This window comes from Gossypium raimondii, chromosome 1, assembly GCF_025698545.1.
Source record: "Gossypium raimondii isolate GPD5lz chromosome 1, ASM2569854v1, whole genome shotgun sequence".
Taxonomy (NCBI): domain Eukaryota; kingdom Viridiplantae; phylum Streptophyta; class Magnoliopsida; order Malvales; family Malvaceae; genus Gossypium; species Gossypium raimondii.
This window is the reverse complement of record NC_068565.1, coordinates 5,884,143-5,901,603: the sequence shown is the minus strand read 5'-3', so window position 1 is coordinate 5,901,603 and position 17,461 is coordinate 5,884,143. Positions and strand designations below refer to the sequence as shown.

At 33.2% G+C, this 17,461-nt stretch overlaps 3 protein-coding genes across 6 annotated transcripts; all 3 read right to left on the bottom strand.

Moving 5' to 3' along the window:
- Positions 1–284: 284 nt before the first annotated feature.
- Positions 285–3,137, bottom strand: LOC105778811 (uncharacterized). Its single transcript, XM_012602573.2, has 3 exons — positions 2,863–3,137; positions 676–2,394; positions 285–579 (listed from the first exon to the last, which is right to left on the bottom strand). The coding sequence occupies exons 1-3, from the start codon at positions 2,911–2,913 to the stop codon at positions 514–516; spliced, it is 1,836 nt and encodes a 611-aa protein (XP_012458027.1). The 5' UTR covers positions 2,914–3,137; the 3' UTR covers positions 285–513.
- A 659-nt stretch (positions 3,138–3,796) lies between these two features.
- On the bottom strand, positions 3,797–5,787 carry LOC105778850 (protein yippee-like At5g53940). Of its 4 annotated transcripts, none has more exons than XM_012602606.2 (5): positions 5,495–5,787; positions 4,743–4,786; positions 4,401–4,587; positions 4,224–4,279; positions 3,797–4,158 (listed from the first exon to the last, which is right to left on the bottom strand). In XM_012602606.2, the coding sequence occupies exons 1-5, from the start codon at positions 5,588–5,590 to the stop codon at positions 4,047–4,049; spliced, it is 495 nt and encodes a 164-aa protein (XP_012458060.1). In that variant the 5' UTR covers positions 5,591–5,787; the 3' UTR covers positions 3,797–4,046. The 4 variants fall into 4 exon arrangements, with proteins under 4 accessions (XP_012458060.1, XP_012458063.1, XP_012458073.1 ...); XM_012602609.2 differs by having other exon boundaries at positions 3,797–4,131; positions 5,495–5,778; XM_012602619.2 differs by having other exon boundaries at positions 4,401–4,509; positions 5,495–5,766.
- Positions 5,788–8,260: 2,473 nt separating this feature from the next.
- On the bottom strand, positions 8,261–9,118 carry LOC105778838 (ethylene-responsive transcription factor 4). Its single transcript, XM_012602602.2, has one exon. It carries the CDS (start codon positions 9,101–9,103, stop codon positions 8,468–8,470), a length of 636 nt encoding a protein of 211 aa, XP_012458056.1. The 5' UTR covers positions 9,104–9,118; the 3' UTR covers positions 8,261–8,467.
- Positions 9,119–17,461: the final 8,343 nt, after the last annotated feature.

The window sequence follows — 17,461 nt, the reverse complement described above, 5'->3', positions numbered from 1 at the left end:
AAACATGCATCCAGAAAGCAGGCACAATGAAGGATTATTCAGGTGGTCCACGAATTTTACATGGTCCTCCAGCTAAGGTCACCGATAAGATTCGTTTAGATACCCAACCTTTTGGCCAATTCTGATGGTTTGTAATTAAACTATCCTGTTATTATTACCAAAAAAGAAAAAAGAATCTCAAATAATTAAATTATTTATATTGTGTTCATGTTTTACTTGTATGATCATATTGTATATAAAACTATCAAGTCCGTGCAGGAAAAAGAAAAAAAAATAGAAGCAACTATCCCCAGAAAGGTAAATCTAATATTCAAGCAAGTGAGCTAAAATATTACAATGACAACGATGCTACCATAACATACTGCCAACTAGAGATGAATCATAAATCATTTGGTCCATTATCATAATTTAGTCTTCTACAACTATCAATAGCATTGCAATAGCAGCCAAAATTGTAGTTAACTGCTGCAGTTCTCGGGTCATCCAAATCAATCCAATAGGTAACAGCGAAGCTCAGCGCTTGAGTTGTCTCCTAGCCAAAGCAGGGGCACGCTTCGGAATATAGACCTGGTAACTCACCTGCAAAAAGAAAAAAATAAAATAAAATAAATTCAACAATATTATGATCGACACTTAAGAGATTGATAAATTGATACTACCGGGTTAAAACCTAACCTGTACCATTTCCCCACCCCGCATTACAGACATTGTCTTTTGTTGAAATTGTGAACCATCCTTGGTCTCATCTTCCTGTTTATCTGAGCTAATGTTTCCAGAAGAAGTTGGCTTATTGCATGTATCGTTAACTTTACTGCCCGGATTGCCACATTCATGGGGGTTCACACTTTGGGAACTACTATCATTCACGCTACTCTCAGTTACCGACTTACCTTGAGAAGATTCTAGTGCAGCAGAATCTTGTTTTTGGGTGCTATAAGTATTAGGTGGCTCCTGTCCTGCTCGCAATTTAACAGATTTTGGCCTATTAGAAACAGAAGCTGCATTCTCCTCGGAGGGTTTTATGGTTTGGGTGGTTTCTAAACCACGCTCATCCACATTACTATCAGTTACCCACTTGGCTTGACAAGGTTCTTGGGTGGCAGCTTCTTGTTTCAGCGCAGTGTGAGTGTTAGGTGCTTCAAGACCAGTTTGTGAGATAACCAACTTCGGCTTATTAGTAGGAACAGAAGTGGAAACCACCCGAGCCAATGGGGGAGCAAGATCACTCCCGACGGTCTCGGAATATCTTCCATCACTCATATGTGGAGTGTTCCTATCATTCTTAGGAAGGGTGGATGAGTCTCTTCTAACCGGAGACTGTCTAATCTGTTGGCTCACTTGGCTCGTTATCACCATTCTACCATCATCTACCTTAGGGGCTTTAATCTGAAACGAGTCAGTGTTTACAGAAGACAGTGCTTTAACATCAGCAGCACTATTATCATTTGGAGTAATTGGAGGATTAATGTTTTTCTGGAGCCCACCACGAAACTTTTTCAAGTTCTCCAGTGCATGCTGTCTTAAAATCAATTCAATATCATCACCAATTAAACCATCAGTTGCATTCGAAACATTAATTTCCTCGATGCTGCTCATTCTGACATTAGAAACTTCTACTTGCTCATCATCTGGAGGCCTTTTCGTCTCAGATATAGCATGGGGATATTGCTGTAACTCCCTCGGATTACAGCCATCATTGCTATCATTGCTCCTACAGGATGGGTAATCATCGTAATCATATACATCTTCTTTAGGCTCATCAGCAATCAATTCTCTGCTGCTTTCATTTTCTCGCTTAACAACAGTAATAACCGATTTCAGCCGCCTCGTGTTGCTCTCTTCCATTACTCTTTCCCCAATTGAATGATCAGATCCTTCATTATATCTACTACAAGAAGAACAACTCCTTGATCGGCCCTTACTCCTTTTGCTTCCTCCTTTAACCTTCTCCGACCTACCATATTTCTCCCTCCTTTCTGATCTGCCCTTTCTCTTCTCATATCCACTCTCGTCGCTGTCACTCGGACAAGTTGAGCAACTCAAGGACCTACTACTACTACTACGAGAACTCATAATCACATCTCTTGTAGACTTTTTCCTCTTACTGGTTCTCTTCCTTGATCCTCCACGTTTCTTTATGCAAGGAGAATTCCCACTACTTTCCCTACCGGAGGACAGCCTTCTAGCTCTCTTCTTTTTACCTTTCATGTCCTTCCTATTACGAGACTGGGACCTTCGACTTTTATAATCATCCTCGGAACTAGAGGATGAAATAGATGCGGTACTTGTCGAATCAGTATCATCTGAATAAGAAACAGAATCATCTTGCCGATGTCGAAGCTTCTTGGACTTGCTTTTCTTGCCCTTAACCTTATTTCTCTTCCTCATTCGCAACTAAAATGAAGAATGCACATACATACATACATTCATACATACATAGGAAAAGAAATTAAGAACCCGTTTTTACCCTAACTTTTCATTTAAACATTAATAAATGCTAACTTTACTTACTAAAACAAGGATTATCTAATAACTAATTAAAATCACCATATTAAGTACAAACTAAACCAAAGTTCAAACTTTTGATTTTATAGGAAGAAAATACCAGAAGTACCCGTCCAAATTTCTCAACTTTCAATTTCCTGGATTAGAAACAGTTCAAAAATTTCCAATCTTTCTAAGGGAAAAAAAACCAAAATACAAATGAACCTAAAGATTTCTTTCATGTTCCTACACATCCAAACAATGGGTAAATCTTTAAACCACTAAACTACAAATTGCAGGTCATAATTGACCAAAAATTTAACCCCAAAAAAGGAAATTTGATTCACATTTAAAAAGGGGGAAAGGAAAAGAAATTACCTGAGATGACTTTTTGGAACGTTTTTTCTTCAAAGAAGATGATTTTCCCATCTTTGATTCTTGTTTACTTTCCTTTCTTTCTACCGTTTATCTGCAAGAAAAAAAAACACACACACAAAAAAAAAGTAGGAAAGAAATGAAAAGAGCAAAGGTTAATTTATGAAAAAATTAAAGGGAAAAACAAAAGAAGAAGAAGAACAGAAAACGTTTTTTTTTTTCTTAAAAAATATTATTTTTTGGAAGAGTTCGCCTTTGCCTGGCAACCTTAATAGACGGATAAAAAGTTGGCTCTTGACATGATCAAACCGGCTTGTCGTTTTAAAGGTTCTCATAAACCGTTTGACCTAAAGTAATTCATAAGTAAATGACAAACTTCTCTTTTGTTTTTGTTTTTCATGATTTAATTAATTAAATATAAAATTGTTATCTTTTATAGATTCGTCAGTTTAATAAAATAACTTAATTTCAAAAGCTAAGTAAAGGCACACTCATTAAGTTAATGCTTAACATTCTTTTTTTTTTTTTTTTGTTATTTTGGCCTTCTTCTTTTTAATTCTTTTCGGATAACTTTTAAATTTTAATTAAATTATTTTTATATTGAACGAAAAAATTTATTGAATTATTAAGATTCTATATTTACATAACATATCGCATGTATATAGTTATAGATATGAAAAAAATTATGAACATCTTAGAATTTTTATTTTTTATTAATTTATATATATATATTAGAATTTTATGAAGTACAATGCTATTGTCTTTAGAATTTTAAATAATGTAATTTTAATAATTTTCAAACGTATTTTTCATTTATAGTTAATATTGTATAAAATAGGTTATAGCTTATAAAAAGAAGAATGAAAAATGGTTTTGAAAACTTAAAATTCCAAACTTTGATTGCAAACATGTGGTTAATAAAGGAAATGGTCTCAACTAAAAAAAGGAACTTTGATAAAGCCTGAATCTTGAGTTATATGCATGCCCAACAGAACATAAGAATGTTTGTACCAGACACATCATGGAACTAACATACAAGTACTTTGTCAGATGGATCAAGTTGCAAACACCAAATCTTCCACGCCAATTTCTTACATTATTTCCTTGCATATATGTATGTACATACATTACACCTGCTGCTACTATATTATATTTCTAGATCTAGCTCAGAAACAGTGGTTTACATCCTACGCGTCTTCGCCATCGCTCATACTAGGACGGGTATCAATGTATACTTCCGACGAGAAGTCAATTTCATCCACGATCCTTCCCCTGTCCGATGCAAAAGAACGGACTAACCTATATGATGTTTCCATTGTTAAGAAGAAATGAAGGAACCAAAAGGCTAAAGAAAAACGTTTTACCTCTCAAGAACAAACTTTCCTTCTTTGTACTTTTGACTCTTCTCATGTGCAGCCTCCTTCAAAGTAAAGATAAAAGTTAGTTAGATTCGATTATGGATACAGTCTTCAGGTGCTAGATTTTCTGTCAATCTTGAATTATCCGAATAAATGTGTATGTGTTTAAGACAGGGGAATTACGTATTTCCAGCCAACAATTTGTCCACAACAGCAGCAAAATATATCAGCCACAGTATGCATTCCAGATAGCATCACCCTCTCTTCCAAGGCTCCAACTGTTATGTTCACCCTGGAGAATGGAATTCTAAACAATAAGCGATTCAAAGCTTCAAATGTCGCGCAGTTACGAGACTTTGAAGATTCATTGCTTTTGTAAAGATCGTGACGGTGTAATATGAAAATTTCAGTATTGCACAGCCAAGAGTTAAGGTATGAGATCCGGATAACCAAATGAACATTCCCTTAAAGAAAAAGGGAAAAGAAATCAGTCAAGCAATCATCGAAGAAACTATGAGATCTTACGCATTATTGAAGAGGTAGGCTTTCCCCCGGCGACAATGGAAAGACTGAACAAATGGAGAAAATTCGAAAGAAGTTGTTAGCATGGAGTACAACTATGCATTGCATACTGTTAATATCAAAATTTAACGACACATAATTGATACATCAAACTACAGCTAATTAGAAAAGCAAATAAACCTTCAGGTTTAGCAATTTTAAAAACATAAAGGCTCTTAGCTAAGGCATAAAAGATTGCATCAACCCAAGAAATTTCCCAATCTTAAAAGAGGATGAGGCCTTTTGGTGAAACTCTTGTTATGTCCATGAGTTCCAAATTTGTGATTATAAATCAACAGAGACAAATCAAGTTCCTAATTGACAAGTAAATGGAATCCTAATCTTTACTGAAATTTCACATTTCCCCCCAATTCCCCAAAATCCTAAACTGTGAGGTTCTCCTATTTAATCTTCCCCTAAATGCCAACTACATTTGCACAAAACACACATATTCATTTCACAACCTATCATCAACAACCCATCATAAAACCAATAGTACTGTTATTGATCATGTTTCTAGTGTTACCTAGCTAAAGACAACAGGATCCAAACATCAAAAGTTGTCAACTTTAAGCTTTCTTTCATCAATAATAACTAAAGAACCAACTTTTACTACCAAAACATCATTTTTAGATGATAACTGCAAAACAAATGGCTCAGAAATGAAAAACCCAGAAACACAAAGGAGATAAAGAGAAGAAAATGAAAGTTGGTACCCTGGAAACAAGATCATCAGGGAGAGCCAAGTGAGTTCTACAAAACTTGCATCTATAAGACCTTCCATCAAGCTCAACCACAAATATCCTTCCCATTTTTCCTCTTTATATATATATTCTTTTCTTTTCTTTTCTTCTCTTTTTTCCTTTTGTTCTTTACACTGCTATGGCAAAATCTTGGATTCTAGTTTCTACGATGGAGAAAAGGTGTTAAAAGAAAATTTGGAGGTGTGGGGATTAGATGACATAGTAGGGGTGGTGATGATAAAATTATAAAAGGAGATTTTTGGTGGTGATAATGATTGTGGGAGTTTTGGGGTAAAGCCCATGAAAGGGTTCAACTGTGGTTAAGTACTTAAGTTGAATTGGGCTTTTGTCAATCAAGCTTAATTCTAGATCCATGACTAAGAATCAAACAAAAAGGGTAATAAGTCCATCTCTAGTAAGAGATTAAATTTTCATAAACAACTTGCTATAAGTGTAAAATTTTTGGCATTTTTCATTCAAAGTTCTTTTCTTTTGTGATTTAGTTTCCCTTTTTTTGGTGAATTTATTTTAATAGAATCTGGGTTGGAAGTTTTGGTGAAAATTTTGATGGTGGATTTTTGAGGTCAACATACAACTAGTTCGAGTGTTAGAGTGGACTTCTTTCTCAAGTATTTGGATCAAGTTCGAATTTTGATGATAGTATTATTAGGAAGCTTTACTTGAATACCATTCTAAGCACAAAAAAACTAATCTCGGATCGTAAAATAAATGAGAACTCCTAGAATTATATTAGAGAATAAGTTTTTATGATGCCAACATATAACTAGTAGTTTTTTTTCATAAAAATAAAAGTTAGTTGAGTGCTTTTTTGGTACCATGACACAATATGAACACAAATACAAGATTGACGACAACCACACTTGCTAACGATAATTTCTAAACAAAAGTGCTATTTTTAATCAATATTCAATAAATATAATATTATAAAAATAACCGATCCTAATCTTTTTTAAAGATTTGTATTAATCAATCTTTAAAACCAATGTTAATAATATTACTCAAAACATTAAAAACCATCCTAATAATAAAACAAAGCCATAATATTATAAAATTAATCAACAAAATTATTTTTTTAAAAAGAATACAAATTAGTATGTTATCTTTGATTTACTTTAAATTCTAAAGTTAAGGTATAAAATTATAGTATTATGTTCAAGTTTCACAATAATATAATTTATTTTATAAAAAGTATTTTTAATCTTCCATAGTATATGTTAAAAGTATAATTAAATTGGTAATATCTGTAATTTGATTATAAAATTATTAAAAATTTATTATTTAGAAAGGAATAAATATTACTTTAAAAATATTTTTAGTTTTTATATAAATGAGATTTAAATACAAAATATTATAATATTATCTCTCTCAAATTATTTTATTAATAAACCGAAAAACATTATAGGTCAGACAGCTGGACAGTTGAATAAAGCCGCTGTTATGTGAGGTCAACGGCAGTGACTATTTAGCAATACTCTCGAATCCTCAGCCGCCGGAGCCGAAGTGCCGCCCAACGTGTCGCACAACAGCATCCCCAAACATAGTAAGCCCGGGTCCCCACTACATGGATGTGCCGGCTTAACTGTCACTCACCTTCGGACATGCCACCCCCAGGCCTTTGTTTTAATGTTTTTGTTTTTCCTTAGCCGCCTCTACAGACAACCATAGGGAAGTTCACGCGAAGAGAAACAGGTGGCGAATGATGAATGGGTAAAGGTCGAGTTTTTAACGTTAGAGAGTGTGGAGAATTAAATCAAAGAAAACGCAAAGACTGGGTCCCACCCCAAACGCGGCCGCCGCGGCTACCACTTTGAAGACTATTTCACGTGCGGACAATAAACCCAACCATTTGATCAAAAGACTGCCTAGTGGGATCAGATGTAATGGATGGCTCTGATCACGAGAAGGTATTTTTTATTAGACGCGGCCGACTCTTATTATTATTATTATTATTAATTTTTAAGATTTAAATTGGGAAGTGGATTCCATTTTTCTATTATCAACAAAGTGCGGTTTCCGTACGAAATGGGACCCATTAGGTAGCGCATCATCAAAACACTCGTCGAATTTCCCGCTTAACTATGAAAGCTGAGGTGTCGCCTCCCTTGGTAGCTGACCCCCGAAATAATAAAATTACATTCTCATTTAATTTCCTTACCAGCCTTGTGTAAACATAACCTAACCAACAAGGTCCAGAAGAGCCACTAAATTACATTTTCTTTAAAACTATTTAAAACAATTATTTTTTTATATTTATATGAAATATTGATTTAATACAATTTTAAAAACAACTATTATTTAATGAATTGGACATTCTAATTACATTACTAAATTATTAGTGTATATCAATCAAATCCATCCATTATTAGTAAAATGTTGACGATAACTTTTAAATTAAAACTAAAAATAAAGAGAAACTGAAAAAGAAAGAGTAAATAATAATTTTTGTACAAGCTTTAAATGCCTTAAAACTAAGATATTTATGGCATTTATTTTTATAATATTTACTTTTTTAAAAAATTTATTTTAAATTATGTCATGTAAGATTTGACATCTCGTTTAATGATTAAATTAATAATTTTATTAATAAAATAATGTTATTGATATAACATTGACAATTTGAAAATATAATTATAAGGAAATTGAAAATTTTAACTTAATGAAATAAAACTTGATATCCATTCATTTCCGTTGAAAAGATGAAAGAAGAAGAGGAAGAGGGAAAAAGAAAAGGAAATACTTTAATTATAAGTAAGTAGAAACAACATTGAGGAAATTTCGAATTTCCTCAAGTTGCTAAAAATAGGTCCCTAGAAGTTACATTTCTTTTATACACGTTACATGTCAGCTTTTACCATAAAAGAGGAAAGCAAAAAACGCAGAAAACCGAAGCTTAAAACGACATCCGGTACAAACGGGGAAAAGAATTCAGATCATCTCAGCAGGCAACTGATTAAGATCAAAATCAAACACTCTCGGTTGCACCCCTCGTTCAAAATCAACAACCGAGGACGAGGAATCTGAATCGCTCTGGGCTCCGCCGGCATCGGAGAGACGCTTACCGGCGGAAGCAAAGACATCAACGAAAAACACCGGATGATTCGCCGTCATGGGGAGCGAAATAGATCCGCTAGCGAGTGTGAGGTCCAACGGCGGCGGAGAAGAGGACTCCACGGTGCTGCTCTGGCTGGGGCTTAGCGTGAAGTCATTGATGTTAGTGTAGGTGAAATTTGTTTTAGCCTTGGCGCCACGGAATTCTCGTGCCGCCGCGTCGTAAGCACGCGCTGCTTCCTCGGCAGTGTCGAAGGTACCGAGCCAGACTCGGGCCTTTTTTCTCGGGTCCCGGATCTCAGCTGCGTAACGGCCCCATGGACGCTTTCTGACTCCGCGGTAACGGATCTCGTTCATAGTCGTGTTGGGATTTGGGTTGACCGGTTGTGATTTCGGAGCCATGTTCTTTTTCCTCCCTTGAGCTGCAAATGAATGGGTTAAGGAAGATGGAAAGGAGAGGGATGTGGTTATATAGTGGAGGATAAGCTCAAAACGCACCGTTTGGCTCTTCATTGTGTTCAGTCAAAGCCGGATCTGTGGGAGTTGATTTTTTGTTGCATGAACCACTTCAGTTCAATCTTGGCTTCCAATTATTACGCGACGCGTTTCTTTAATTTTATCTGTCTATGATCAATTTAGGCAGTCAAATGGGAAAACGACCATTCACAAATATATATATATATATAATGATTTATTAAGGATCATTAATTATTTTCAGGAGAAAATAATTTTGGCATTAAAAAATAGGCCAAGTAATTTTACGAGTATAAATTAAAAAAATAGGCTTATTTAGGTAAAAAAATACTATAAGAACTAATTTAAATCTTTTTTAATATTTATTTAAAAATTACTACATTATTTAAAAGAATTAAATAAATATATTGTAAAAAAAATTTAAATGGCTCTTCCAAGAAGAACCTTGGATGTAGCCGAATACCGCGTTATCATTTTAAACATTATAATAAAAAATGGGACCCACACGCACCTGAGAAGCACACATTGCACATGTGAAAAGATGGACTACGTTCCACAATTAATTGTTAATGATCGCCTGCACCAGATTATACTGACTTAGCCAGCAAAGTCTTTGACTGCATATTATATTATGTTATGGTGTCGTGTAATAATTTAATACATTATATGTTTAAATAAATATTTTTATATTAAATCATATGGGTATATTGTTATCGTGTAAATAGCCCATCCAAAGCCAAAATATTAAAGAAATAGGAATTATTAATAAAATATATAATTTATCCGAACTCGTAGCCGCCATGCCGCAACAAAGAAACACAATGTGTTCCGCTGTAATAAGTTCCAAAAAATCCACGTGTTGAGAAGCAGCAAAGAGTCAAAAGAGGGTGGCGTTTGCTAACAGCGGTTGAAACGGCGATTTGGCCGTTGCTTTGTTTGGTGGATGTCCGTATTAACGGAAAAGGTACTCAACAGTGACGGCGAATATTTATTTGTTGAATGTTTGGTCGGTATCACTAGGGGAGGTGTTTCGGTCTCAATCACCTCATGCCGCGTGGGATGGATCTCGTACGCTCTTGAAATATATTTATTTCCCTATTTTAATCTTGGCATAATTATCGAAAATACCCTCACTGTTTATGGGTTTTTGGGTTTGAGCCCTTAATTTTTTTTTTAGATTGGCACCATCAACGTTACGATTTTTTTAAAAATCAATTAAATTTTAATAGTAAACTTGAGTTGATTGTTAATCAAACTACAAGTCGTAGATGATGTCATCTATAAAAATAATTTTTTTTCATTTTGTTTCAATCTTCTTTGTTCTTCTCATCTTTCTCCCTTCCCCTCTAGTTGCTATTACTATTTTGTCCAACCCCCACCGTCGCCGCCTTCCCTCTCACTCATCACTGTCCCAACCCCCACCACTGCTCCCTTTCCTCTCACTTCTCACTATCGATCTCACCACAAACGTCCCAAAAAGAGGAATAAAAGTTATTGGATAAGAAATGTTGGTTCTCTAGGGTTCGACATTGTCGTTTTGGTGTCCCTACTTGTTGTCTTTTTGATAATCCAACATAAATTGAGGAATGCAACGGCAAGGAAAGAGGAAGTTACGAGGTTACAATAGATGGTCTCTCATGAAACTGCCTATGTGGAAGCTCAAGCCGCTGTGGAGTACAGTTACTATTCCAAGCTCTAATTTGTTTTTTACTTTGCCCCTGCCACTACCCGTTGTTCTCAATGCAAATTTGTTCATTACTGGTTCGTTTCTATTTTCCCCTATTATAGATAGATTTAATTTTTGACCTAATTCATGCAAATAAAAATGTAATTTGGGGGGTTCTTTATGGTGGTCGTTAGAGAGTAGGAGCAACTGAATTAGTTTTGAGAATTTATGGGTCTGTTTATTTACCAGTAAAATGTTTCCCGTAAAATGATTTCTGGAAAATGATTTACTGAAAATATTTTTTGGTGTTTGAATGAATCTGTGTAAAATATTTTCTGCTGTTTGGCAGATTTTCTGAAAATATTTTCCAGAAAAGTTGTTTTACATATATTAATATATATTAATAAATTTTTATATTTTAAATTATTTTTACATATATTGCAATGATTTATTTATTTATAAATAAATCAAATGAAATATATAAAAAAACTCCATTATTAAGCTACAATATTAACTGTCAGAAATTGAAAACAACCAAAGTCAAATAAATTATTTGTAATTGTGTTAAAAATAAAAACAAGGATTGAATAATTATAAATTAGCTTTCAAACCACAATTAAACAACAAAATTATCCACAAAATTATTTTAAAAATCTATAAAATGAAAGTTTAATAAAACACACATAAAGTTGTGTTTGTGAAGCTTTTAGACAATGTCTATTATTTTTCTTTAATTTGTTTGTTATATAAATTATTTATTAATTGTCTACTTTAAATTTCATGACAATCCTTCAGCAGCTGAAAGCGATTAGTGTTTTAAATAGGTAGATAAATTAGTTAATTAGGCCTTGCTGCAGGTATGAATAAATTCATAGCTAAAATACATAAGTACAATCAAAACTGTCCAAATAAATATCGTAATGAGATCTGAATACAATTGTCGCGGTACATAGGATTTTATATGAAGTAATATATAACCCACCCTTCTCAAGAATAGGTTATATGTAAAGCTTTCAAAGTAAAATCATATCTTGTAAATAGGTGTGATTCCGAGAAGATTGAAGCATTTTCTCATAACCACTGCGGTTGCTTCACATAATAGTAGTCTACTTGTTTCCTTATCTGACCCGATAACCTGCTCATTTCATCAATATATGCCACATATCATCTTAAAGTATTGCAACATCTTTTACCTAGAATTCACTCCGCCATTAGAACTTTCCTAGTTTCAATACTAGGTGAACGGCCTTGTGAGGGCAGGATGACAAGCAATAACAAGGTTTATTTTACCAAGAAACCATATAATTAGATCATTGATCATACCTTGCACTCAGGGTTGCTATAAATTTGGAGAAGATTTCGGATAAATTATAGGGGTAGTCACACACAACATTCGGTAACAAATTGGTACAAGCCTCCTCAACAACTTGAAAGCAAGATAAAAATTTGTCAGACCGAGCCTGAGTCAAGAAACAATAAATAGATTGTTCTTTTTTTTTATTAAGTTCTTACCTCAGCAAATTGCAGCAAATGGAGCCCCAAATCGCGCTCATCCTTATGCTCCAATACTAATGTCCCCTTCTATTAAAAACAAAGAGATCATGGGTAAAAGTTGCAGATATTGAATCTGATACAAAAGAGTAGTTCTACTTAGCCTAATAACATCATACTAATGTCAATACATAAAAAGGCAACTAAACGATACTAATGTCACTAACTTACAAATAGCTAGCAATTGCCAAACAACCATCAAACCAAAGGCATAATGAAAAAAAAAAAAGCTCCAAATCCCATCTCATTTTAAACCGAAGCCATTAGAACTCATAAAGAAAAACTAGATATTTCAGAACCAAATAGGTAAATAAAGATTCCATAGCAATAAGTCTGTATATAATAACATCTACACAATCAGACAGTAAGTCTACTTTCAACTGCTAAAAGCAATAAGCTAGAACTTGCCTTCACACAGTTGACAACATCAAGCGCTTGTGCCACCAGTTTGGTGAAGCATAACATTGATCTCATCACCATCCTCCATTTCCAGCTGAAACAAAAGAGAAAATATGCATTAGAACACATTTCCCCTCTGCAATGTGCACATTAGCACGAGTGGTCACTCATCTAACAGAGAAAATGGAATGATACCTCATTAAGAGTTTGCTCGCCTCGCAGGCGGCGGCCATCAAACAAGAAGGAAATCGAGTTGAAATCCACAGATTGTCGATCACAATATGCATTCATTAGCTTCTTCAGTTGAGTGCTTCTTTTGATTCTAAAGAAAACTTCATTCCCATCCTAGGCTCATCATATAAAATTACAAATTTAGTCCAAAATAAAATAGGAAGCCTTACTCCAAAAGGCCAATTATAAATCTCAAATCCACTACGACAATATGAACAACTCTCCAAATATATATATATCATTTAACGGTAAACTAAAAAAGTGTTGAACCAGAACCGCTTACCAACAAAAAATTAACAGTTTCCATGAATAGATAAGTCAAAACAAAAGTGTGTCACGGTTACAACAAGAATTTATACCAAATTTGCAGTTCTCTATCATCCCAAAAGTACTAAAACTATTTCAACCTTCAAATTTTCTACGCCCTACAACCTGAATTAACTTCCCATTATTCATATATCTCTCACTTATATCTCTCACTCCTAACCTGAACTTAGTGGAATTAACAGTTCAAATTATTCCTAATAACATACGGACAAAGATACACTTAGCTTTTTCTCAGTTTTAAAAAAGCCAAAGATGCCACAAATTTCAAACTTTGAGTAAACAAATTTACCTAGCTCTCTGATCCTCCTTTTGGTTTCTCTAGATGCAGCGACAATAACTGTCATCGATCATGGGTTGTTACTAGGCTAAGAATTTGTTTTCTGGAACCAAACCCGATCCACCAATCAAATCAGTGAAAATTAAACAGAAAAAATGTTTTATGGAATCTTCAACAATGGAAGCTTCAACAAACAATTTGGATTTTTAAAAGAATTAAACAGAAAAATACCTGTTGATGACAAAGAGAGAACCACTGCTACTGGGTCTTCTTTTCTTGACTGTGGCTACTAATTTTTTAGGGTTTCTTTAAAATACAAGTAAGGCCGACGGTCGACGGAGATGACGGACGGAGATGGTGAGGTGAGGTGACGAACGGAAATGAGGAGACAGATGATGTGGAAGAAAATTTGCTTAGAAGAGAAAGGAGATTGCTTAGAAGAGAAAGGAGAAAGGGAAAATATTTTACGGATTAGAAATCGGTAAGACAATTTCCAAAATTTTGCTTTGGATTTTACCCGTGTTTGTAAAATGTTTTACTATGGGAATTCATTTTACACAAAACAAACACTGAAAATTTCGAAAAATGTTTTCAGGAAAATATTTTACACCAAACAAACGGACCCTATACTTAAGAGTAATTGTAGCTGTTGAAGATGAATTGAATGGTGAAAATAAAAGTTACTTCGACTTTGAAGGGAGAATGGTGGGATAAATATTTCAAGGGAGATGTTTAAAGTCTTGAATTTTGATGGAAAAATGATTGGGTTTTCACACTGTAGTTGTCTTCTTCTAAGCATTATTGTCAAGAGTGGTATTGTGGTGAGATCAACAGTGAGGAGTGAGGGAAGGGAGCGATGGTAGGGGTTGGACACAACAGCGACAATAGTTAGAGGGGAAGAGAGAAAAAGGAGAATAACAAACAAAAGGAAAAAAAAAAGAATTTTATTTTTATAGATGGCATTATCAATGACCTCGTGCTTATGTGGTTTGATTTACGATCATCCCAGGTTTATTGTTAAAATTAGACTGATTTTTTTTTTATCCCAACATAACATAAAAAAAAATGAATTATGACACAAGTGATGTTTTTTTTAAGGTATGATAGAAGAGATGATTAACAAAACATTAAAATAAATCCATAAATAATGGGATCAACCACAAAATAAAATTATTGCTTCCAAAATGATTATTCCATTTCAAGATAGATTATACTTGCTAACGAGTAAATAATAAATAAATGTCAGCTCAAAACAATCATATTTCGATATTGCATCTGCCTAAAATTAGGAGTGAAGCTAAAATTGTTGATAGAGGGGTCGGGATATTTTATAACTACTTCTAAAAAAATATTTTTAAATTGGATATTCTTAAATCTAAGAAAAACAAAATAAGTTAAATGCTCAATTTGAATTAGATATTATAATTTATAAGCTTATCTTTTACCTAATTAATATTTAGATACCGGTTATACTTAGATATTGCAATTATTAGACTTTACTTTTACCTAATTAATATTTAGATACTATTTTATATTAGTTTAACAAATTGAACTAAAATGTTACTAAATTTATCATAAAAATTATAAATTCTATAAAAGAAATCAAATTAAAAACCTTTAAAAATTTTAGGGTAAACATAATTTTTTTAACACTAATTATTATATCAAAATAAAAAAAGTTTAAAACCTAAAGGAGCTTAAAGGAAATTTCACAAAAATTAGGGAGGCAGGGCCCCTGTTAGCCCCTAAATTCGCCTTTACCTAAAATGATTAATCAACAACTAATGACAGTAAAAGACAAGTAATCACACAATTACTTAAAAAAATATTAATAATAATATATTTTAACAAAAAATAATATTTTTATGAAAATATAAATGGTTGACTGATTAATAAAATAATTTTAGCTTTATCCGATAATGCATTTAGAATCAATAAGGAGAAAGGAAAGTTTCAGATTTTAGATTTTTTATAATTTTATAATTTTTATATGTTTAATTATTTCATGTATATATATGAAGAGTTTATATATGATTTTTATAATTTTATAATAGTATTATTAATTTCAACTATTTTTTCATTTATTGTATTTATTGTAATTTTATTTTCATACATATATTTATAATTTATACGTTTTTCTAGGTTATATATAACTTTTTTCTTTCTAAAATTTATATATTTATTAATGTTAATATTCATTTGGTAAAGGAAAATACTTATTTTTCTAAAGAAAAAACGACACGTGATGCCATGTGGTTGACCACCAATATTTTTTAAAGTATGTTAAAAAATTAACTGAAAATATGGGCAAATGACCAAAAAAGCCCTTTTTTTTTCAAAAATTACCGAAATGGGCCAATTATTTAATTATTTACCGGAATGGTCCATTTTCTGCAAAATCGCATCCACGTCAGCATGATGTCAGGGTACACGCCAGGAAATTGCGTCCACGTCAGCGCGATTTGCTTACGTGGACACAAATCGCGCCCTCTAGGACGCGATTTGCTGACGTGGATGAACAGTTTCTCATTTTTAGCTTGAAAAACTTTGAAAGGCCATAACTTTTCGCTCGGTTGTCCAATTGAGACGTTTTTTTTATTACGAATAACTTTTCGAGATCTACGCTTGACAAACTACCGAAGGCAGTTTACCGCACTTTTCGTCGAAAAAGATCCCTTTTTGTCCCTAAATTTTGATTTTTTTGGTTTAAAATTAAATTTTGAAACATTCAAATCATTATTTGTAGTGTGTGTATATGCTAATAGTTACGTACAGAAAAGTCAACTGAATATAATTTTATATTAAATTCATTTAAGTTCTTCTCAAACGACCAATGATTCTAACTGTCTTAATTATATGAGTTACCGATGCCTTTGCCTAAGCATCGATGAGCTAACATTTTATATAAGTTATTTCTAATTGTAATTAGCACTTTCTATCATTATGCAGGTTGTTTTTCCTAACTTGGAGAAAATCACAATCTGCCATTTGAGGAACGCAAAGAGGATATGGCACAGCAAATTTCATAAGAATTCATTTTCTATGCTAAAAGAGTTGACTGTTGAGGAATGTGATATGCCATTTGAATCTTTTTTGTACTTGTTGCTATTGATTCAAAAAAGATTCAAAATTGTTACTAACAAGATTCAAACCAAGGTACTAAGGGAAAAGAGCAAGCATCTTAACCAACTAAACTAAACTAATTAATTAATATATTATAAAAATACTATTATTATCTTAATTATATTACTTACGCTCTAACGATTTATCGGACCTATTCCATAGACGTGTCAAATCAGAAGAAATAATACAACAATTCTGTAAAAAAAATCCGGTGTTTACTTCAAATAAATAAGGAAAATAATGATTTGAATGTTTCAAAATTTAAGTTTAAACCGAAAAAATTAAAATTTAGGGGTAAAAAGGGATCTTTTTTGATGAAAAGTGCGGCAAACCACCTTCGGCTGTTTGTCAGCGCGTAGATCTCGAAAAGTTATTCGAAATCAAAAAAAATTCGTTTCAATCGGACAACCGAACGAAAAGTTATGGCCTTTCAAAGTTTTCCAAGCTAAAAATGAGAAACTGTTTATTCACGTCAGCAAATCGCATCCTAGAGGGCGCGATTTGTGTCCACGTAAGCAAATCGCGCTGACGTGGACGCGATTTCCTGGCGCGTACTCTGACATCGCGTTGACGTGGACGCAATTTCGCGGAAAATGGACCATTTCGGTAAATAATTAAATAATTGGCCCATTTCGATAATTTTTGAAAAAAAATGGCTTTTTTTAGTCATTTGCCCGAAAAATATGATGGAGCATATTTTAAATATTAAATTAGAGAAAAAAAAGTTATATACCAAAATAAAAAAATTTGAGTACATTTCAACTCTCAAATCGTAAATTAAGCCTTCTTGAAGCCTTCGCTTGAATGCTGATGTCGGGTTTCG

Excerpts from the sequence above, each read along its gene's own strand:
- LOC105778838 (XM_012602602.2), bottom strand. The coding sequence starts at position 9,103 with ATGAAGAGCCAAACGGTGCGTTTTGAGCTTATCCTCCACTATATAACC.
- LOC105778850 (XM_012602606.2), bottom strand. The coding sequence starts at position 5,590 with ATGGGAAGGATATTTGTGGTTGAGCTTGATGGAAGGTCTTATAGATGC. Across the intron at positions 4,280-4,400 it reads AAATTGTTGGCTGGAAATAC|GAGGCTGCACATGAGAAGAG; the intron begins GTAATTCCCCTG and ends TTTACTTTGAAG. Across the intron at positions 4,159-4,223 it reads GGAAAGTTTGTTCTTGAGAG|GTTAGTCCGTTCTTTTGCAT; the intron begins GTAAAACGTTTT and ends AACATCATATAG.
- LOC105778811 (XM_012602573.2), bottom strand. The coding sequence starts at position 2,913 with ATGGGAAAATCATCTTCTTTGAAGAAAAAACGTTCCAAAAAGTCATCT. Across the intron at positions 2,395-2,862 it reads GTTCCAAAAAGTCATCTCAG|TTGCGAATGAGGAAGAGAAA; the intron begins GTAATTTCTTTT and ends TCTTCATTTTAG. Across the intron at positions 580-675 it reads GGGGTGGGGAAATGGTACAG|GTGAGTTACCAGGTCTATAT; the intron begins GTTAGGTTTTAA and ends TTCTTTTTGCAG.